This window comes from Leuciscus leuciscus (genome assembly GCF_965113295.1).
Source record: "Leuciscus leuciscus genome assembly, chromosome: 12".
Lineage (NCBI taxonomy): Eukaryota > Metazoa > Chordata > Actinopteri > Cypriniformes > Leuciscidae > Leuciscus > Leuciscus leuciscus.
The window spans coordinates 43,492,544-43,516,759 of NC_138736.1; the positions used below are offsets into that span (position 1 = coordinate 43,492,544).

The window sequence follows — 24,216 nt, forward strand, 5'->3', positions numbered from 1 at the left end:
TCATTAACTCATTTAACCCTTCATCTAACTCATTTAAGACTTCATTTAACTCATTTAAGACTTCATTAACTCATTTAAGACTTCATTAACTCATTTAAGACTTCATTAACTCATTTAACCCTTCATCTAACTCATTTAAGACTTCATTAACTCATTTAAGACTTCATTAACTCATTTAACCCTTCATCTAACTCATTTAAGACTTCATTAACTCATTTAACCCTTCATCTAACTCATTTAAGACTTCATTAACTCATTTAACCCTTCATCTAACTCATTTAAGACTTCATTTAACTTAAGACTGCTCTAATGTTATGAGGATACTCAACAAAACTGACATTTTGGCATAAATGTGTGTGTTATTGTTCGACAAGCGCGGAAGAGAACTGTATTATTAGCGCGCTGTCTGTGCACACGCGTCTTTGTGTGTGTGTGTCACATAGACAGGACATTCACACACAGTGTGGTGTATTTTGTCTGGTCGCACTTGAATGGTTTAAAAGCATTTGCATGAATAAGAGCGTGATCATATAATGTAACGCTACCCAAAGGATGACAAAAATTAACAGATTCTTCGTTAATTGCCTTAAACATTTTAACGTGTTGAACTGGACAAAAATGAATCGCATGCATTAACATTGACAGCACTAATTTAAATAGTTTATATGTGTGTCTCACTGGTGGTGAATGTGTCGGTCAGCGCTTCTGCTTGCCCCTCCTCATAGAGAGCCAAGATGGCGACGGTGTACTCCGTCTCTGAGCTCAGGTTACGCAGCATCACTGTGGTTACCGGACCCACTTCCACCTGAGGTCAACGAAGGGTCAAAGGTCAGAGACATGCCACAACAATCCAGTTCCAGCGACCGGCTGACTGCTCACCTGATTGGTCTGCACAGCGTCTGTCTTCACATAAACTATACGGTAACCTTTGACCTTCCGAGACGCCGCGTCCCAGGATAGTTTAGCGGAGCTGTGATTCACGTCTGAGATGCGCAGATTACGAGCAGGAGTCAGACGAACTGAGGAGAGAATCAGAGAGAAGATACGATGGAATTCAGAATGACCCTAACCCTAACCCTACTTCCTGTTCCTGTCAATCCAAGCGCTAACCTTCCCGTCTCTCTTGAATCAACACTGAAGTGAGTTAAACTGCAGTTCATCCACTGGCCACTAGAGACCGGCTGCAGAAGAGACCCAATCCCATAGACCCGCATTTTAAACTGCAGTTCATCCACTGGCCACTAGAGGCCGGCTGCAGAAGAGACTCAATCCCATAGACCCGCATGTTAAACTGCAGTTCATCCACTGGCCACTAGAGACCGGCTGCAGAAGAGACCCAATCCCATAGACCCGCATTTTAAAATGCAGTTCATCCACTGGCCACTAGAGGCCGGCTGCAGAAGAGACTCAATCCCATAGACCCGCATGTTAAACTGCAGTTCATCCACTGGCCACTAGAGGCCGGCTGCAGAAGAGACTCAATCCCATAGACCCGCATTTTAAAATGCAATTCATCCACTGGCCACTAGAGGCCGGCTGCAGAAGAGACTCAATCCAATAGACCCGCATGTTAAAATGCAGTTCATCCACTGGCCACTAGAGACCGGCTGCAGAAGAGACTCAATCCCATAGACCCGCATGTTAAACTGCAGTTCATCCACTGGCCACTAGAGACAGGCTGCAGAAGAGACTCAATCCCATAGACCCGCATTTTAAAATGCAGTTCATCCACTGGCCACTAGAGGCCGGCTGCAGAAGAGACCCAATCCCATAGACCCGCATTTTAAAATGCAGTTCATCCACTGGCCACTAGAGACCGGCTGCAGAAGAGACTCAATCCCATAGACCCGCATGTTAAACTGCAGTTCATCCACTGGCCACTAGAGACAGGCTGCAGAAGAGACTCAATCCCATAGACCCGCATTTTAAAATGCAGTTCATCCACTGGCCACTAGAGACCGGCTGCAGAAGAGACTCAATCCCATAGACCCGCATGTTAACCCTCTGAGGTCTGAGGGGTTTTTGGGGTCCTTGAGATGTTCTGACATGCCCTGACATTTGTGCTTTTTTCAGTTGCTTATAAACATATTAATGGCAAAGGTATAATTACACTCTATTTAGCACAAACAGGGCTACCATAATATGTGAGCAACATGCATGTACATGTTTGTATTTTTGAGAGAATAATGTTTATGCATGGTTATTGAAAAAACTAAAAACTAAAGTTTCTGAAATAAGGCCACAAAACACATACTAAATACGTGTCAATAAGACTTTTGACTAATTGATGTCTTTGCCTAGAGTTTTTTCTTCAAAATGATGTGAAAATCATCCTGCCCTTATCATTCACATAACACAATACATTGATTTAAATCTTGTAAAACACTTTTTGTTTGTAAAGGCAATATGCGCAAGGGGCGTCAACCATTCAACAGCATCATGCATATGTAGTGATTCACACCTCAGGAGACAATGGGGCCCGCATACTTAATGAGCCATTCATTCAGGTGTGTCACCTATAGCCACAAGAAAGAATGCAAGAGCAATATATATACAGTATATATATATATATATATATGTATATATTCTACCAAATTGGTTCACAGTTGGAAGCATGTCAATTGTTTTTTTTTTTTTTACAAATTTTGCTTGCAAATTGTATAATATCCAAGGAAAACATGTCTATTAATTGTGCAGTTAATTCTCATACTGTATTTTCAGTTTTGGAATATGTATCCTCTCCCCAAATTTGTCAATAATAAAACACAATAAAAATTATTTAAAGAAAATGCTTATATTTACCTTTTAAAATTTGTTTACATCTACCTTGTAAATATATATTTTTTTATTAAAAAGGTTACAATTACAACAACAATTGAAGTGTAATCTTTCTTTGTAAAAACTAAAGTATACATTTTATCATACATATTTCAAACTTCGAATATAGCCTACATTGACAAAACATACTATATTTAACATATTAGCAAAAATTGGCAAACAAAAGCTTATTTGAGGTGGCAGATATTTTACAGTAAAAATGTGTAATCTTTCCAAAACTAATCAACGAAATTTTGTCTTTCATTTGTCTGTAAAATAGGTCTTTCGTTTTTATTATAAGGAATATAAATGTTAATTTGCAGTTTAATACGTTGCTTATACAAATACATTTTATTTCAACATATTTCAATCGATTTTACTCAGTATAGCAAAATAGTTTGCTAAAAGCAGATCATTTATTCACACACAGAAACGCAATTCAAATTTAAACCGTCTTTTTGTGAGTTGTGGTAAACAGCGCATCTCTGCCGTTCATTCATTCACACAGAAACGCGATTTACTTGAGAATGAAAAAAAAAACTTACTACATTATTCCATCCGTTGCTCCTCGAAATACCAGCACTTCTGAGGTAAGTTTTCCATTATTATTATTCCTCACAGCACTGCGAGACAGTGTAGACAACTACACTTATCTGAATAAACTTGATGTGTTTTCTCGAGCTGATATGTGGGCGTTCACAGTTTGTATGGGATCGTCTCAGTCATTTGCGTTTGAATAGCGCGCGCTCTCCGTGGGCGTGGCCGATTATAACGTAATGAGATGAGATGAGCTCGACTGGAATCGCTCTCTTTTAATACAGATTTCACAAGATGAGAATATTTGTTTTTTATATAAATTACTTCATTTAAAAGAAGAGAATTCAAGCTTCATGCCTGTGTGTCTGTATGCCTGTTTGACTGAGTATTCGCTCAGTTATTGTTCATTTTCGGACGCGTTTCAGAATGGACTTCACTGGCAGAGAGAAGGCAGAACTCGCTTCGTGTTTATTTTTCTTTATTTGGCAAAAAGCACAACACTTTGTTTTTATTGTGAGTATACACAAAAATAATACACATTTAACAGAATCGATTGATGTATGAAACTCCTATGGAAAATCAAAGTCAACAGAGTATTTATGAGTTTCTTTTACATTGATAAAAAAAAAGCGAGCTGGTATCGCCGGCGATACCGTAGACCTCAGGGGGTTAAAATGCAGTTCATCCACTGGCCACTAGAGGCCGGCTGCAGAAGAGACTCAATCCCATAGACCCGCATTTTAAAATGCAGTTCATCCACTGGCCACTAGAGACCGGCTGCAGAAGAGACTCAATCCCATAGACCCACATTTTAAAATGCAGTTCATCCACTGGCCACTAGAGACCGGCTGCAGAAGAGACTCAATCCCATAGACCCGCATGTTTAAAATGCAGTTCATCCACTGGCCACTAGAGGCCGGCTGCAGAAGAGACTCAATCCCATAGACCCGCATGTTAAACTGCAGTTCATCCACTGGCCACTAGAGGCCGGCTGCAGAAGAGACCCAATCCCATAGACCCGCATTTTAAAATGCAGTTCATCCACTGGCCTCTAGAGACCGGCTGCCGAAGAGACTCAATCCCATAGACCCGCATTTTAAAATGCAGTTCATCCACTGGCCACTAGAGACCGGCTGCAGAAGAGACTCAATCCCATAGACCCACATTTTAAAATGCAGTTCATCCACTGGCCACTAGAGACCGGCTGCAGAAGAGACTCAATCCCATAGACCCGCATGTTAAAATGCAGTTCATCCACTGGCCACTAGAGGCCGGCTGCAGAAGAGACTCAATCCCATAGACCCGCATGTTAAACTGCAGTTCATCCACTGGCCACTAGAGGCCGTCTGCAGAAGAGACCCAATCCCATAGACCCGCATTTTAAAATGCAGTTCATCCACTGGCCTCTAGAGACCGGCTGCCGAAGAGACTCAATCCCATAGACCCGCATTTTAACCCTTTATGACCTACCATAGAACAGTTCTGCCAGAGTATATCTTTGTATTTTTACATGCTGTGCTGTCATTCTTTTGAGCATTTTCATATGCCATACATCAAAATAATCCTTACTTTCCCAATTTGAAGGCTATATTTGTAATAAATCAATAGTAACTAGATAAATATCTCAAAAGTGCAATAAAAAATAAAAATAAAAAAAATCATATTTTTTTTCTACATGTTTTATTCAATACAGAAATTTGATAAATGCCAACCTCAAACTTGTCAATGTGAAAAACGTGCATAAAACGATTTTAAACTATACAGAATTGATTTGAACTGTTTACATAAATTAGTTTCTAAGATACACTCATTTATAGGTCTGTACAAATTGCGTAATATGCGTTTACAAATACAAAAGAAAAACAAACAAACAAACAAAAAACACAAAAATGCATTGCACATCATTTCTTTCTTTGGCTGCATACCTGGCTTTCTTCCTGATAAAACAATTTAAAACTATACAGAATTTATTTGAACTGTTTACATAAATTAGTTTCTAAGATACACTCATTTGAGTCTGTACAAATTGCGTAATATGCGTTTACAAAAACAAAAGAAAAACAAAGAAAAACAAAGAAAAAAACACAAAAATGCACTGCACGTCATTTCTTTCTTTGGCTGCACACCTGGCTTTCTTCCTGGGACGGATCTATTCCTTCAAGAAAGTCGGCTTCGTCCTTGAAACTGAATCTGGAGCCGATGAGCAGACGGAGAGTTCATCTTCATCGGACGCAATTAGTATTGCCAAAACATCCGCGTCCATGTACTTTCGTTTAGACTATGTTACGTGCGCGCGCGTGTGTGTGTGTGTGTGTGTGTGTGTGTGTGTGTGTGTGTGTGTGCGAATGTGCTTGCATTTGTAAAAGTGTATTTGTGAGTGTGTAAAGGAGAAATAAATGATAAAATGAAGCAATGATAAAAAGACAATAACGAAAAGAAAGAAACATACCAGTACAGCAAATGGGAGTCAAACGCATGGTCAAATGACGCAGCGTGTGACGTCACAACATGTGACAACCTTTGGGGTCATAGTGCACAGAACGTGATACGTCAATGAGCATCGGAAGATGTAACTATCAATCGCAGATCTACAGAACATGTGTGCAAAGACGTGCAATGCATTTTTGTGTGTTTTTTTTTTGTAAACGCATATTACGCAATTTGTACAGACTCATTAGAGGGTGAAAACAACGCAACAGGAGCATGTTGGAGGCTTGATCTGAACATGTTACATCTCTGGTTTTGTATGCAAAAAGAGTTATTGAGCTAGCGATTTGGTTTCAGTTTCTATAGGCTCTTAAACAGACACACGCAAACGGGAGCGCCGGCGCTCCCGTCGGTCTTAAAGTGTTAAAATGCAGTTCATCCACTGGCCACTAGAGACTGGCTGCAGAAGAAACTCAATCCCATAGACCCGCATTTTAAAATGCAGTTCATCCACTGGCCACTAGAGACCGGCTGCAGAAGAGACTCAATCCCATAGACCCGCATGTTAAAATGCAGTTCATCCACTGGCCACTAGAGGCCGGCTGCAGAAGAGACTCAATCCCATAGACCCGCATGTTAAACTGCAGTTCATCCTCTGGCCACTAGAGACCGGCTGCAGAAGAGACTCAATCCCATAGTCTCCACTCAATAGTCTCACTCAATCCCAATCCCGCATGTTAAAATGCCCAACTTTACAGCAGAGAAAACATGTTTACAGCCTGGTGCAAAAACTGGTTTGGTCTATAAAGCTAATGTTGCCCTTCATGACGACTGTGAGGGGGTGAATTTTTTTTATAACTCATCCGTTTTAATCATATTAAGCCTTAAAGTTAAACCTATAATAAATGTAAGACTTTTTTTCACTAATTTAAGACTGCTCTTATGTTATGAGGATACTCGACAAAACAGACATTTTGGCATTTTGTGTGTTATTGTTGGTTCGAGCGCTAAAGAGAACCGTTTTCTGGCGCACTGTCTGTGCACACGATACTGGCGCGCGTCTTTCTCTCTCTCTCTGTGTGTGTGTGTGTCACATAGACAGGACATTCACAGGCAGCGCGTTTAAAAGCATTTGCATGAATAAGAGCGGGATCATATAATGTAACGCTACCCAAAGGATGACAAAAATTAACAAATGCTGCGTTTTGCGTTAAATATTTTAACGCGTTAAACTGAACAAAAATGAATTGCATGATGTTGACAGCCCTAATATATATATATATATACACAGAGGGGAGAACAAGTATTTGATACACTGCTGATTTTGCAGGTTTTTTGCAGAATGCAATACATTTTTATCATAGGTACTCTTCAGCTGTGAGAGACGGAATCTAAAACAAAAATCCAGGGAATCACATTGTATGATTTGCATGACATAAGTATTTGATACATCAGAAAAGCCGAACTTAATATTTGGTACAGAAACCTTTGTTTGCAATTACAGAGATCATATGTTTCCTGTAGTTCTTGACCAGGTTTGCACACACTGCAGGGATTCTGGCCCACTCCTCCATACAGACCTTCTCCAGATCCTTCAGGTTTCGGGGCTGTCGCTGGGCAATACGGACTTTCAGCTCCTCCAAAGATTTTCTATTGGGTTCAGGTCTGGAGACTGGCTAGGCCACTCCAGGACCTTGAGATGCTTCTTACGGAGCCACTCCTTAGTTGCCCTGGCTGTGTGTTTCGGGTCGTTGTCGTGCTGGAAGACCCAGCCACGACCCATCTTCAGTGCTCTTACTGAGGGAAGGAGGTTGTTGGCCAAGATCTTGTGATACATGGCCCCATCCATCCTCTCCTCAATACGGTGCAGTCGTCCTGTCCCCTGTGCAGAAAAGCATCCCAAAGAATGATGTTTCCACCTCCATGCTTCATGGTTGGGATGGTGTTTTTGGGGTTGTACTCATCCTTCTTCTTCCTCCAAACACGGCGAGTGGAGTTTAGACCAAAAAGCTCTATTTCTGTCTCATCAGACCACATGACCTTCTCCCATTCCTCCTCTGGATCATCCAGATGGTCATTGGCAAACTTCAGACGGGCCTGGACATGCGCTGGCTTGAGCAGGGGGACCTTGCGTGCGCTACAGGATTTTAATCCATGACGGCGTAGTGTGTTACTAATGGTTTTCTTTGAGACTGTGGTCCCAGCTCTCTTCAGGTCATTGACCAGGTCCTGCCGTGTAGTTCTGGGCTGATCCCTCACCTTCCTCATGATCATTGATGCCCCACGAGGTGAGATCTTGCATGGTGCCCCAGACCGAGGGAGATTGACCGTCATCTTGAACTTCTTCCATTTTCTAATAATTGCGCCAACAGTTGTTGCCTTCTCACCAAGCTGCTTGCCTATTGTCCTGTAGCCCATCCCAGCCTTGTGCAGGTCTACAGTTTTATCCCTGATGTCCTTACACAGCTCTCTGGTCTTGGCCATTGTGGAGAGGTTGGAGTTTGTTTCATTGAGTGTGTGGACAGGTGTCTTTTATACAGGTAACGAGTTCAAACAGGTGCAGTTAATACAGGTAATGAGAGGAAAACAGGAGGGCTTCTTAAAGAAAAACTAACAGGTCTGTGAGAGCCGGAATTCTTACTGGTTGGTAGGTGATCAAATACTTATGTCATGCAATAAAATGCAAATTAATTATTTAAAAATCATACAATGTGATTTTCTGGATTTTTGTTTTAGATTCCGTCACTCGCAGTTGAAGAGTACCTAAGATAAAAAATGACAGACAGAATCTACATGCTTTGTAAGTGGCAAAACCTGCAAAATCTGCAGTGTATCAAATACTTGTTCTCCCCAATGTATATACAATTGTTTTTTAAGCCACGTACACAGACAATCAACAATTATACTACTCAAGTCAGTCAAAAGAGACAGTGCTGCGACAAGACATTGCATGTCAACAAATCATCCGCACAAAAACGCAGAGTGAGCTTCAACAGCGGATGTCGAGATGATGAGGGAAAGTTACTACACACAGTTAATTGCTGTCTGTCTTATACGGTCAATGTGTGGCGGTCAGACTGCATGTGAGATTTACGCCGTTGATTCCCATTGTAGCTAGCCAACTTACATACCTTTTTACAAACGCTGCAATATCCTTCTTTATTTTGACCACTAACGGCTGCAACCATGTCCTGAATTGTTTGTCTTCCAGCCTCTTCTGCTGGAATGTGCACTTTCTCATTTTTCTGATCTAGTTTTATTCCTGTTGTTCCTGCTGTTCAAAATGACCCGCGTCACCTCCGCATCACCTCCGCATCACCTCCGCATCACGGCAATTCTGCTCCGGCCGGAAGCAATCACCAAACTGTCTCTGCGTGTTTATCACACTAACGTACATATTTTGCGACAGCAAATAAAAATGATTAATTATGAAGGCATAAAGAAATTATAAATTAATAATATAAAAATTTCTTCAAAACTATCTACATTTTTAATGCCTGTAGGATTAAAATCTTATGCTTTTTAATGCCATTTAAGGACTTAATTTTCGCAAAATCCATTTAATGACTTTTAATGCTTCTTAATGCCCCACGGAAACCCTGTTGTAATCTATGAGTCCCAGTTCACTTCCTTCTAGCCGGCACACCTGATGTGTGTGTGATGCTCTGGCGTGTGTGGGCCTGTACTCACGCGTGGTCTCCTGCGCAGTCATGGGGTCGCTGGCCTCCTCTCCGTACATGGCGTAAACCGTTACTGTGTATTCGGTAGCAGGAGTTAAACCTTCCAGTTCAATCTGAGTCACAGAGTCAGACACTTTAACCTGTAAACACACAAACACATTTACATTCATGACGCTTTTATCCAAAGCCACTTTTGCTGAATCGAAGGTTTACTTCCGATTGGTTCATTCATTCTCTGGTAAACAAGATGTTTACACGTGAAAGTGTGTATGTGTGTGTGTGTGTGTGTGTGTGTGTGTGTGTGTGTGTATTCCACCTCCTTCTCGTCCGCGGGGTCTCCCTCTGTCAGAGGCGCGTACAGGATCATGTACCCAGAAGCCCCTTCTGCCTCTCGCCAGCGCACACGCATGGTGCTGTGAGTGATGTCATACAGTTCCAGAGTGCTGACCGTCGGCAGGGCCACTGACCAAACACAGCAATCAATAATCAATCACTGAAGCACAAGCAGAAAACTTATCAGACACACAACCGATCAATTCAGCTGAAAATAATAGAGCAAATGTGTGTAATAAATCAGACATATAAAACAGATGAGGATCATCAGATATGAATTAATTGATCAGATTGTATATTATTACATCAGGAAAAAAACATTTAAACAGAACGGCGTAATTAATAGATCAGATGTTATAATAAATCAGATGTTATAATAGATCAGATGTCATATATAGATCAGATGTGATGAATAGATCAGATGTCATATATAGATCAGATGTGATGAATAGATCAGATGTCATATATAGATCAGATGTCATATATAGATCAGATCAGATGTGATGTATAGATCAGATGTCATATATAGATCAGATGTCATATATAGATCAGATGTGATGAATAGATCAGATGTCATATATAGATCAGATGTCATATATAGATCAGATGTGATGTATAGATCAGATGTCATATATAGATCAGATGTGATGTATAGATCAGATGTCATATATAGATCAGATGTGATGAATAGATCAGATGTCATATATAGATCAGATGTGATGTATAGATGTGATGTATAGATCAGATGTGATGTATAGATCAGATGTCATAGATCAGATGTGATGAATAGATCAGATGTCATGTATAGATCAGATGTGATGTATAGATTAGATGTCATATATAGATCAGATGTGATGTATAGATCAGATGTCATGTATAGATCAGATGTGATGAATAGATCAGATGTCATATATAGATCAGATGTGATGTATAGATCAGATGTCATGTATAGATCAGATGTGATGAATAGATCAGATGTCATATATAGCTCAGATGTGATGTATAGATCAGATGTCATGTATAGATCAGATGTGATGTATAGATCAGATGTCATGTATAGATCAGATGTGATGAATAGATCAGATGTCATGTATAGATCAGATGTGATGTATAGATCAGATGTCATATATAGATCAGATGTGATGTATAGATCAGATGTCATGTATAGATCAGATGTCATATATTGATCAGATGTGATGTAGATCAGATGTCATATATAGATCAGATGTAATGTATAGATCAGATGTCATGTATAGATCAGATGTGATGAATAGATCAGATCTGATGTATAGATCAGATGTGATGCATAGATCAGATGTGATGTATAGATTATGCACTCACAGGTGGTCTCGATGCCTCTCAGAGCTTCACTGGCTGAGTTACTGTAAATGGCAAACACAGTGATCTGATACTCCGTCAGAGAGTTGAGATGCCTCAACACCACAGAGTTCTCGTCCCCGTTCACCACCACCTGCACCACACAGATGAACATGAGTGTTTCACTAGGCAGAATATCTGATAAACCTACATTCGCAGATGTATATTCAAAACCATACATCATTATTGAGGCCAGCCAAAAACCTCATCAGAAGTGACATGTTTGACTGCATTCCTGAAGATGTTTTGAAGATGTGTCCCTCATAAATATAAACAATCCTGCACGCACACACACACACACACACACACACACACCTCCTCAGGTCTGACTCCACTGGATGAATAATACACCACTCTGTACTTCTCCACCGGCCCGGCAGCGTGAGTCCACGACACACGGAAGCTCCTGGCCGTGACCTCAGAGGTCACAAGGTCACTGGGAGCGTCAAGTGACCTTGAATGCGGCTCTGTCTCACCTGAAACACACACAAACGCCAAACACAACCTTTACACCATCTAAGCAGGATATTATAAACGCTTAAATACAACCTGTTCTTAATTATGTGAAACCTCTGGCTGTGACCTTTGACCCTCCAACTGTACCAGCTGTAAAGAAGCTCTACAGAAGACACTAGTGTCATTATTCAGCTCAATTCAGTTCAATGTTGATTTAACATGTTAAAACACATACAAGTGTTTTTGTGGACAGAAGTTTACAGCATTTACTGTACCTAGATTTGTACTGACAATCTGTTGTCAACTAAACACAGAAAGTTAAAAGTCTCACTGCAGTTTTTTGCTCAAATAAAGCTTGATGGTTTAATGCTTACAAGTGAAAATTAGACATAAGTTTCTGAATTTATTTCTGTTAAGTAAACTAATCAATACCTTTATTTTACTGTAAATGTGTAAATGTTCAGTTTGAGCTCTGATAAAGGTTTCTCATTGTGCATTTTAACAGCGAGTAGCTCACAGAATCACGCCAAACACAGTCAAACAGAAATGATGACTTTATTATAGGGGTTGGGGGAAAAATCGATTCTTAGATGCATCGCGATGACCTATTTAGTATTTTTTGTATGAGAGCTGCTTCTGTATTGTTTAGTTTTCACATCAATATGCTGTAAACCGATCTGTTATACGTACATTATCCTGCCCTCCACAGTCACAGTGTGTATCAGTGCAATGCCAGTCACAAGCTACACTTTGTCTGTGCTCTCTGCAGATGTTCATTCACTTTTTTTGTATAAGCTGTTTTTGATTGTGGTATACAGCAAACATTTCAAGTCATAACTCTTTATTATTTAGTTGTGTATAAAAGCAGCTTTGTATGTTACTAATTATTCAGAATATGCGTAAGTCCACAAGCATGATGTTTGTATGAGAGCTGCTGGTACATCAATCTATATTTTTGAACGAAAACTGTTTGTGATTTTGCTACAGCAAAATGTTATTTTTTTTGTCTGCAGGATTATTTTGCTCATTGGAAATAACAGGAGGATGTTGGTTAGAAGTCTATTATTAAATGCTAGAGATTCAGAATATGCTGAAGTTTGTTCATTCACTATAAGTACGCTGCTAGTACAGGCACACGTTTATTTTCCTGTTGGTTCTTTGCAATGTTGGGACATATGCTGGCAAATATATCCTTACAGTTGACTTGCCAAATCACTTCCATTTGTTTTATTAATAAAATGAATATAGGAAGTATTGGAAGTAAATTCTTTATGGGTCATCATAAATAGCCTACTTTGCTTTAAAAGTACCAAGTAGTCACACACACAAAAAAAAGATGCATGGATAATCATTACCCTCTGAATCGTAATCGAATCGAATCGTGAGGTGCCTAGAGATTCCCACCCCTACTTTATTAGTGTCTGAGATCACCCAAACTCCCAGAACCCACAGCTGATACAGAACCCACAGCTGATCCCAGAACCCACCGCTGATCCCAGAACCCACAGCTAAAACAGAACCCACAACTGATCCCAGAACCCACTGCTGATCCCAGAACTCACAGCTGATACAGAACCCACAGCTGATCCCAGAACCCACCGCTGATCCCAGAACCCACAGCTAAAACAGAACCCACAACTGATCCCAGAACCCACTGCTGATCCCAGAACTCACAGCTGATACAGAACCCACAACTGATCCCAGAACCCACTGCTGATCCCAGAACCCACCGCTGATCCCAGAACTCACAGCTGATACAGAACCCACAACTGATCCCAGAACCCCCAGAACCCACAGCTGATCCCAGAACCACCAGAACCCTAACGCTGATCCCAGAACCCACAGCTGATCCCAGAACCCCCAGAACCCACCGCTGATCTCTCGGCTGATCTCAGAGACGCGCTCACACACACTCCGGGTCACTCCCTCCACGATGGAGCTCATCACACTGAAATCCGCCACGTTATACATGTGTGTGTCCTCGGGTGGCGAGGCGATGGCTCTCAGCTCGTTCTCATCCGCGTTCTTCACCCCTACACAAACACACGGGAAACAGGACACAGATACGTTTTGTAGCTTAAATAAGCACCAATTTATATTTCATTCCTACAGTGAAGACTATGCAGTGTTATTTAATATTTGATTAATTTCTGTATTATTCCTACTGTTCCTGAAAAACATAAAGCATTTTTATATCATCCAAGTTTTTCTTTTATTGTCCTATTGTTTGTTGTTTGTATCTTTGATCTTATTTTTGATAACAAAGATAGCAGTACTGTAATATTGTCATATGTTCTCTGTGTTTGTCCATGGTCATTTCGCCCACCTCTAATATATGAGCTTTCATTAATGAACCCATCACAGTTGATTCTGTTCTCATACCGATAGCAAACAGCTCGATCCCAGCGTCTCTGAGTCTCTGAGCAGGAGACAGAACATCGTCCTGAGATTTCCCATCCGTGATCAGAATCCCAATCTTAGGAACCTCAGGTCTGGATCCAGATTCAGGTTTAAAGCTGTTCTCCAAAATATAGGTCAAAGCAAGACCTGGGAAAAACACACATGAACATACAGATGCATTAAGAGTGACGATGAAGTCATGTAGATCTAAGGTGTGTGTGTGTTTGTACCTGTGAGTGTGTTTCCTCCTTTATACGGCAGATTCTTCACAGCATTGATCACGGCCTCTTTAGTGCTGTGAGTGTTTAGATGCCACTCGACCCGCGGATCCCCACTGTACTGCGCCAGCCCTGCACACACACACACACACACACACACACACACACACACACACACACACACACACACACACACACACACACATATAAGTGAGGACATTTTCCCCTCACAAATACAGCCAAACCTGTACACACACACTATTAAACACTTCACAAACACACACCAATAAAAACACAAGACCACGGACGCACCGACTCGTGTGTGTTCAGAACCGACCGCGAAGGCCCTGACGAGACTTTCCAGAAACATCCGCACCAAACGGAAATTGATCCGGCCGATACTCCAGGATCCGTCAACCAGGATCACGATATCAGCAACAGCTGGAGTCTTACATGTGAAGATGTCCTCTGTGGAGACAGACAGCAGATCTGTGTTCACACACACACACACACACACACACACACACTGACTCTCTCAGGTACAGCGATTATTGAAACTTCATAGTTGGTTATAGCTATTGTTATAGATGAGGTGTGACATCACTATTCTCTGAGAGTTACAGCGGTTACTGAAATGTATCGTCAGTTATTCTTGTTGTGTAAGTCTTGTCAGCTGGTCTATGTGCTGTGAACACAAGCGGTTTTAACTTCTACATGTTTCTCAGTAGTGTGTGTGCAGTGACATGACAAAAACACTCAGATGACATGACAAAAACACTCTCATGAACGTCTTTATTTCAGTTTTGGACTGTGGGATCTTTCTACTACATCACTAATGCAGAGACACAACCCTGAACCTCCTTTGGTCCGACGAGAAGAAGAGCTGCTGACAGACGCTCTCACCTGTAGAGAAACACTGACATTACATTAGAGAGCACGTGTGTGTGTGTGTGTGTGTGTGTGTGTGTGTGTGTGTGTGTGTGTGTGTGTGTGTGCGCGCGCGCGCGTGTGTGTGTGTGTGTGTGTGTGTGTGTGTGTGTGTGTGTGTGTGTGTGTGTGTATGTGTGTGTGTGTGTGTGCGTGTGTGTGTGTGTTTTCTGCTGACAGATAAAAAACACATATAATACAGATGAACAAATGCTAAAGCTCGGGTTGCTGAATATCAGATCCCTTACTTCAAAAGCACTCATTGTTAATGATATGATTACAGACTATAATCTAGATGTGCTGTGTCTGACAGAAACCTGGCTAAAACCAAACGATTACATTACTTTAAATTAGTCCACCCCGCAAGATTACTGTTATAAACATGAACCTCGTCTGATAGGAAAAGGAGGAGGTGTTGCTGTAATTTATAGTAATATCTTTAGAATTATTGAGAAGTCTAGTTTTAAATATAATACATTTTCTCCCTGAGGAAAAATTCCATTCATTCGTTGCTATAGAAGAGGAAACATTTTCTAAACTTATTAAAATCATCTAAATCGACAACATGTATGTTAGACCCTATACCGACTAAGCTACTGAAAGAGATGCTTCCAGAGGTCATAGATCCTCTTCTTAATATCATTAATTCATCTTTGTCATTAGGATACGTACCAAAAACCTTTAAGCTGGCTATGATTAAGCCACTTGTTAAAAAAACGCAACTTGATCCTACAGAATTAGTCAATTACAGGCCGATCTCGAATCTACCCTTTCTGTCAAAGATACTAGAAAAGGCGGTATCCTCACAACTATGTTCCTTTCTTGAAAGAAATGATATCTGTGAGGATTTCCAGTCAGGATTTAGACCGTACCATAGTACCAAGACAGCTCTCATTAGAGTCACAAATGATTTGCTCTTATCATCCGATCGTGGTTGTATCTCTCTATTAGTGTTACTCGATCTTAGTGCTGCATTTGACACTATCGACCATAACATTCTTTTAAATAGACTCAAAAACTATGTTGGCATTAGTGGAATTGCACTAGCATGGTTTAAATCATACTTATCTGACCATTATCAGTTTGTAGCAGTAAATGAAGAGATGTCTTATCGATCACAAGTTCAGTATGGCGTACCACAAGGCTCAGTACTCGGACCGCTGCTGTTCACTCTGTACATGCTACCCTCACACACACACACACACACACACACACACACACACACACACACACACACACACACACACACACACACACACACACACTCTGTACATGCTACCCTTAAGAGATATCATTAGGAAGCATGGCATTAGTTTTCACTGTTATGCTGATGATACTCAGCTCTATATTTCTTCACGCCCAGACGAAACTTACCAATTCACAAAATTAATGGAATGCACAGCTGATATAAAAAACTGGATGACTAGTAATTTCCTACGACTAAATTCAGAAAAAACAGAGATTCTAATTATTGGACAAAAAACGTCCTCACGTAATAACCTAGAATACTGTCTAACACTTGATGGCTGCTCTGTTAAGTCCTCGTCGTCGGTTAGGAACCTGGATGTGCTCTTTGATACCAATCTTTCATTTGAAAGTCACGTGTCTAGTATCTGTAAAACCGCATTCTTCCATCTTAAAAATATATCTAAATTAAATTATGTCATATGCTCTCATTGACAAATGCGTTCATGACCTCAAGGCTAGATTACTATAATGCTCTACTGGGTGGTTGCCCTGCACGCTTAATAAACAAACTACAGCTGGTCCAAAACGCAGCAGCTCGAGTTCTTACCAGAACCAGGAAGTATGACCATATTAGCCCAGTTGATAATACCTAGAATATCTAAATCGACTGCTGGCGGTAGATCCTTTTCCTATTTAGCACCAAAACTCTGGAACAGTCTTCCTAACATTGTCCGGGAAGCAGACACACTCTGTTCAAAGCTAGACTAAAGACACATCTCTTTGACCTAGCATTCACATAACACATTATAGACTTCTATAATTCAACGTTAGGATGCATAGATTAGATCAGCCGGAACCAGGAACACTTCCCATAAATCCTGATGTACTCGATACATCATAAGAAGAATGGCATCTACGCTAATATTAGTCTCTGTGTTTATCCCGAGGTTTACTGCAGTCCGCCGGATCCAGATCTGATGAAGGACCTGCGCCACACACACTCACTCACACACACACACACACACACACACACACACACACACACACACACACACACACACACACACTCCAGATCTGATGAAGCCTGGACACACACACACACTCCAGATCTGATGAAGCCTGGACACACACACACACACACACTCCAGATTTGATGAAGCCTGGACACACACACACACACACTCCAGATTTGATGAAGCCTGGACACACACACACACACACTCCAGATTTGATGAAGCCTGGACACACACACACACACACACACTCCAGATTTGATGAAGCCTGGACACACACACACTCCAGATTTGATGAAGCCTGGACACACACACACACACACACACTCCAGATCTGATGAAGGACCTGCGCCACACACACTCACTCACTCACACACACACACACACACACACACACACACACACACACACACACACACACACACACACACACTCCAGATCTGAAGAAGGACCTGCGCCTGGACACACACACACACACACACACACACACACACACTCCAGATCTGATGAAGGACCTGCGCCACACACACTCACTCACTCACACACACACACACACACACACACACACACACACACACACACACTCCAGATCTGATGAAGGACCTGCGCCTGGACACACACACACACACACACACACTCCAGATCTGATGAAGGACCTGTGCCACACACACTCACTCACTCACACACACACACACACACACACACACACACACACACACACACTCCAGATCTGATGAAGCCTGGACACACACACACACACACTCCAGATCTGATGAAGGACCTGTGCCACACACACTCACTCACTCCAGATCTGATGAAGGACCTGTGCCACACACACACACACACTCCAGATCTGATGAAGCCTGGACACACACACACACACACTCCAGATCTGATGAAGCCTGGACACACACACACACACACACACTCCAGATCTGATGAAGCCTGGACACACACACACACACACACACTCCAGATCTGATGAAGGACCTGTGCCACACACACACACACACTCCAGATCTGATGAAGCCTGGACACACACACACACACACTCCAGATCTGATGAAGCCTGGACACACACACACACACACACACTCCAGATCTGATGAAGCCTGGACACACACACACACACACACACACACACTCCAGATCTGATGAAGCCTGGACACACACACACACACACACTCCAGATCTGATGAAGGACCTGCGCCTGGACACACACACACACACACACACACACACACACACACACACACACACACACACACACTCCAGATCTGATGAAGGACCTGTGCCACACACACTCACTCACTCACACACACACACACACACACACACACACACACACACACACACACACACACACACACACACACACACACACACACACACTCCAGATCTGATGAAGCCTGGACACACACACACACACACACACACTCCAGATCTGATGAAGGACCTGTGCCACACACACTCACTCACTCCAGATCTGATGAAGGACCTGTGCCACACACACACACACACTCCAGATCTGATGAAGCCTGGACACACACACACACACACACTCACTCACTCCAGATCTGATGAAGGACCTGTGCCACACACACACACACACTCCAGATCTGATGAAGCCTGGACACACACACACACACACACTCACTCACTCCAGATCTGATGAAGGACCTGTGCCACACACACACACACACTCCAGATCTGATGAAGCCTGGACACACACACACACACACACACACTCCAGATCTGATGAAGCCTGGACACACACACACACACACACACACACACACACACTCCAGATCTGATGAAGGACCTGTGCCACACACACACACACACTCCAGATCTGATGAAGCCTGGACACACACACACACACACTCCAGATCTGATGAAGCCTGGACACACACACACACACACTCCAGATCTGATGAAGCCTGGACACACACACACACACACTCCAGATCTGATGAAGCCTGGACACACACACACACACACTCACTCCAGATCTGATGAAGGACCTGCGCCTGGACATGACGACAGCGCAGTCCTGAAGTGTCACTAGTCTCTCCCCTGTGAAGGCCTCTTTCCCTCTCTTTACCTCAGTACAGATAAAACGTTGTCAAAATGATTCCAGTTCACATGGATACGCGAACCGATAAATAATTCTGTATTAAATTGTTTTAAGGCCAGACAATTTGTTGAGGTCAATTTGTAAAGAAAGACATGCCTGCGCACATATATATTAAAATGCGCATATCTATAGACTAAACACGTAATCCGCATGTGCACGGCGTCAGCGTTCTCACAGGTTTGCGTTTTTGAAGTTTGCGCAGAGATAAAAAAAATTTTTTTATTGAATAATGTTCAATGCTTGCACCTTGGAACCTATTTCAGCGTTTGCATTCTCAAGCCATCAGGCTCTGTTGTTGTGTGGATGAACAGCCGGAGTGCGTTGAGTGTTTTCTGTGAGAACGGTGTGTGTTAGCGGCCCCTAAGTTAATAACTAATGATCTTTACAACGGAAGTGAATCAATCAAAACTAACTTTATCTGGACAATAACTTTATTCTAGATCTGCTGTAAAGCCTAAACAATCTCTGTTACTGTAATCTCCTATTATCACTGTAAAGCTGCTTTGAAACAGTCCATATTGATAAAATACATCCTATATAAATGAAGGTTACTTGTGTGTGTGTGTGTGTGTGTGTGTGTGTGTGTGTGTGTGTGTGTGTGTGTGTGTGTGTGTGTGTGTGTGTGTGTGTGTGTGTGTGTGTGTGTGTGTATTCTGCTGTTCGTGCTGTAACACGCTCATCTGCACATCTCAGCTCTTCTCCCCTTAAACTCTCTGCATTTATCTTTCACTCCCAGATTTGCTTTTACCCATAATGCCGTGCTCTGTCAAGTCTATACACATTAGGAACGTGTCCTTTCAGAAGTCAGGGGTCTTAAACATCTGAAGACATGAATATTAAACGTTTGTTTCTTTAATGACTCAGTCAAATGTAGACAGAGCTTAATATAATTGACTATGATTAACTACATTATGCATTTACATATGATCAGGAACTAAACAAGAGATAAACATCGCTCAGATATATTCTAAATATATAGATTTTTCCTTTATTTGTCCAAAATGTCCACATTCAGTCAGTCAGTTTGCTACGTTTGAACCTTAGACTCTGAATCACATCGACAGCTTGAACTTCATTTAACACACTAACCCTTCAGTGTGAAGTAGTTCATTAAAACAAGAGCCGGAAGGGTTAGAGAGGGGTCAAGTAGGGTCAGCGTGAGGTCAAGTGAGGTCAAGTGGGGTCAGTGTGAGGTAAGATAAGGTGTAGTTCATAGCAAGTTCATTCCTTTGACTTTTGAACTTGAATTTCAGTGACAGTCAACATGAAATATTTTCTTTTGATTACTCTTTTCTCACCGGTCCAATCAATCCTTTGTAGGGAAAATACTGAATGTCACTCTGAAATGTGTCCAGACGAGTTACAAACAATGTTTCATGTTGACTTTAAAATCAGGGATCATCCAAATCCCTCGACACATAAACACACGTCTTACAGTGTAAAAGTGACCTAAAGCTGCACTGAACAGAGAGAGAGAGAGAGAGAGACACAACGATGACTGCAGGCCACAGAGATGCACACCTGCATGCCTACGAGAAGAATGAAAGTATTTATCTAGTGTAGACTTGCAGAGACGGCAGGATCAAGAACAGTTTCAGTGTAACGGTCGTTCCACAAAGGGTTAATAATGGGTGTAATGTGTTCATAATGTGTGATTTATCAGAAGGCTGAAGGTCAGAATCGCACAACTCAGTCTCATCATAAGAGCACAGATCTAAAGCGTCCACAGGTTCATAAACGCGAGTAAAGGCTTCTGGGAAGATTTACAGCGCGTTTCTCTCTCTCTTTAGTCCCTATAATCACGTTTATTATAAATCACACACACAAACAAGCCATCAATCTCCACGGTAATGTCACGTTTGCCGAGCCAAAACCCATGAGCCTCTGCGGTCTCTGTGCTAAACCTCCATTTAAACTCAGTCTAAATATAGTTTGTGTAAACCTCGTCTGCTGCGTTTAGAAGAGTTCATACGATAAAGCCTTCAGGCTCACGTTCAGTGCTGAAGATATTTCCCACAAGACTATATAATTTCCACTAATGTCTATGGATTCCTAAATCAAGATACAGTTACCGAAGACGCACAATTACTGAAGATATTAAGTTTTGTTTTATGAGAAAAGAGTCAAAATTAAGTGAGTTTATGATTAAAATGATTGTTTTCCTTTTAAATTAAGATTTTTCTGACTGGAGGATATTTGTTCTTGTTTTAATCACAAACTCACTTAATGTTTTCTCATTAAACAAGACTTAAAAACTTCAGTCATTGTGCTTCTCCAGTAAATGTATCTTGATTTAAGAATATTTAGATATTTGTGATGGACAACAAGACAGAAACACTGAGGTTTAGTATCAAATGTTAATTATTTCAGTAACACTTTATAATACTGTTCCTTCATTAATGAATAACTGCACAGGCACAATGAGTAACACACTATTAACATTCTAGTAACTACTATTAACTAACAAAAAACTCTGATTAATGAATTAGTAAGTAATAGCACTCAGTTGAATGTGGTCGTTCACTATTAACTAATCAATAACTACTATTATTCATTCCTCACTGAACACTACTATACACAGGTTCATAATTAACATGAATAATGCATAATTTGAAATAAAAGGTAACGGTAACCCATTAGTAATGAATCAAGTGTTACTACATCTTTCTAAAGGAATTACTAATTATTTGGACCAGCATCTAAAGTGAAGATCATGGGAACACACAAGTAATGACTAAAGTGTTATCAAATCCATCAGAAGGAATTACTATTCCAGACCTTAGTTTCAGTAGTCATGTCAAAGCAATAACTAAATCAGCATACTATCATCTAAAAAATATTGCAAGAATTAGATGCTTTGTTTCCAGACAAGACTTAGAGAAACTTGTGCATGCTTTCATCACCAGCAGGGTGGATTATTGTAATGGACTCCTCACTGGCCTTCCCAAAAACACCATAAGACAGTGTCAGCTCATACAGAACGCTGAGCAGAACCAGAACTTATGAACACATCACACCAGTCCTCAGGTCTTTACACTGGCTCCCAGGTAGATTTAGGATTGATTTTAAAGTATTATTACTGGTATATAAATCATTCAATGGCCTATGACCTCAATACATTGCAGATATGCTCACTGAATATAAACCCAACAGATCACTCAGATCATTAGGATCATATCATCTAGAAATACCAAGGGTTCACTCTAAACATGGTGAGTCTGCTTTTAGCTATTATGCTGGAACAGCTTCCAGAAGAGATCAGATGTGCTCCTACAGTGGTCACATTCAAATCCAGACTCAAAACACTTCTGTTTAGCTATGCATTTACTGAATGAGCACTGTGCCGCTGTTCGTCCGACTGTTTGTACTGTACTGTACTGTATTTTATTTTATTTTTCTAAACTGTTTTAATTATTCTTATTTCTTTTAATTATTTTAATTTCTCCTATGTAAAGCACTTTGAATTGCCATTGTGTATGAAATGTGCTATATAAATAAACTTGCCTTGCCTTGCCTATTCAAAATCTTACAAAAATCTCAAAAGCTTACAATTGTATTATTCATGTTAATTATGAACCTGTGTATAGTAGTCTTCAGTGAGGAATGAATAATAGTAGTTACTGATTAGTTAACAGTGAACTACCAAATTCAACTGAGCGCTATTACTTACTAATTCATTAATCAGAGTTTCTTGTTAGTTAATAGTAGTTACTAGAATGTTAATAGTGCGTTACTCATTGTGCCTGTGCAGTTATTCATTAATGAAGGAACAGTATTATAAAGTGTTACTATTATTTCTTGCTTATAGCTGTGTGACGCCAACCGTTGGAATGTTTTTTAACAAGTCAAGCGATTTATAAACAGAGCGACTGTACATGGGATTCACTGATCAGCTTCATCTTCAGTGCCGTTTCTCCTCACCTTCAGTGATGTCATTATTCAATCGGTCACTGTCCTGCTGATGGAGCGACACACCGACGACACTCACCTCCGATCCCAATCCCAATCCTGATCCTGACAGGAACACAGTCAGAGGAACATCAGGAGCACAGAGAGAGGAACATCAGGGAACACAGAGAGAGGAACATCAGGGAACACAGAGAGAGGAACATCAGGAACACAGTCAGAAGAACATCAGGAACACAGAGAGAGGAACATCAGGAGCACAGAGAGAGGAACATCAGGAACACAGTCAGAGGAACATCAGGAACACAGTCAGAGGAACATCAGGAGCACAGAGAGAGGAACATCAGAAACACAGTCAGAGGAACATCAGGAACACAGTCAGAGGAACATCAGGAGCACAGAGAGAGGAACATCAGGAACACAGTCAGAGGAACATCAGGAACACAGAGAGAGGAACATCAGGAACACAGTCAGAGGAACATCAGGGAACACAGAGAGAGGAACATCAGGAACACAGTCAGAGGAACATCAGGAACACAGTCAGAGGAACATCAGGAGCACAGAGAGAGGAACGTCAGGAATACAGTCAGAGGAACATCAGGAACACAGAGAGAGGAACATCAGGAACACAGTCAGAGGAACATCAGGAACACAGTCAGAGGAACATCAGGAACACAGTCAGAAGAACATCAGGAACACAGTCAGAGGAACATCAGGAACACAGAGAGAGGAACATCAGGAGCACAGAGAGAGGAACATCAGGAACACAGTCAGAGGAACATCAGGAACACAGTCAGAGG

At 41.3% G+C, this 24,216-nt stretch overlaps 1 protein-coding gene across 3 annotated transcripts in view; it reads right to left on the reverse strand.

Annotated features, from left to right (window-relative positions):
* LOC309511335 (collagen alpha-1(XIV) chain-like) overlaps window positions 1–24,216 on the reverse strand; it is a 42,883-nt gene that overhangs the window by 10,145 nt on the left and 8,522 nt on the right. For 2 of the 3 annotated variants that reach the window (XM_082186512.1, XM_082186513.1), the window contains exons 5-15: window positions 23,432–23,524; window positions 14,558–14,713; window positions 14,258–14,377; window positions 14,010–14,174; window positions 13,499–13,660; window positions 11,487–11,647; window positions 11,136–11,265; window positions 9,778–9,923; window positions 9,472–9,601; window positions 880–1,019; window positions 679–805 (exon numbers count right to left, since the gene is read on the reverse strand). In XM_082186512.1, coding sequence (XP_082042638.1) covers window positions 679–805; window positions 880–1,019; window positions 9,472–9,601; window positions 9,778–9,923; window positions 11,136–11,265; window positions 11,487–11,647; window positions 13,499–13,660; window positions 14,010–14,174; window positions 14,258–14,377; window positions 14,558–14,713; window positions 23,432–23,524 — 1,530 coding nt within the window. The remainder of the gene's footprint in view (window positions 1–678; window positions 806–879; window positions 1,020–9,471; window positions 9,602–9,777; window positions 9,924–11,135; window positions 11,266–11,486; window positions 11,648–13,498; window positions 13,661–14,009; window positions 14,175–14,257; window positions 14,378–14,557; window positions 14,714–23,431; window positions 23,525–24,216) is intronic. The other variant, XM_082186514.1, reaches the window with a different exon arrangement.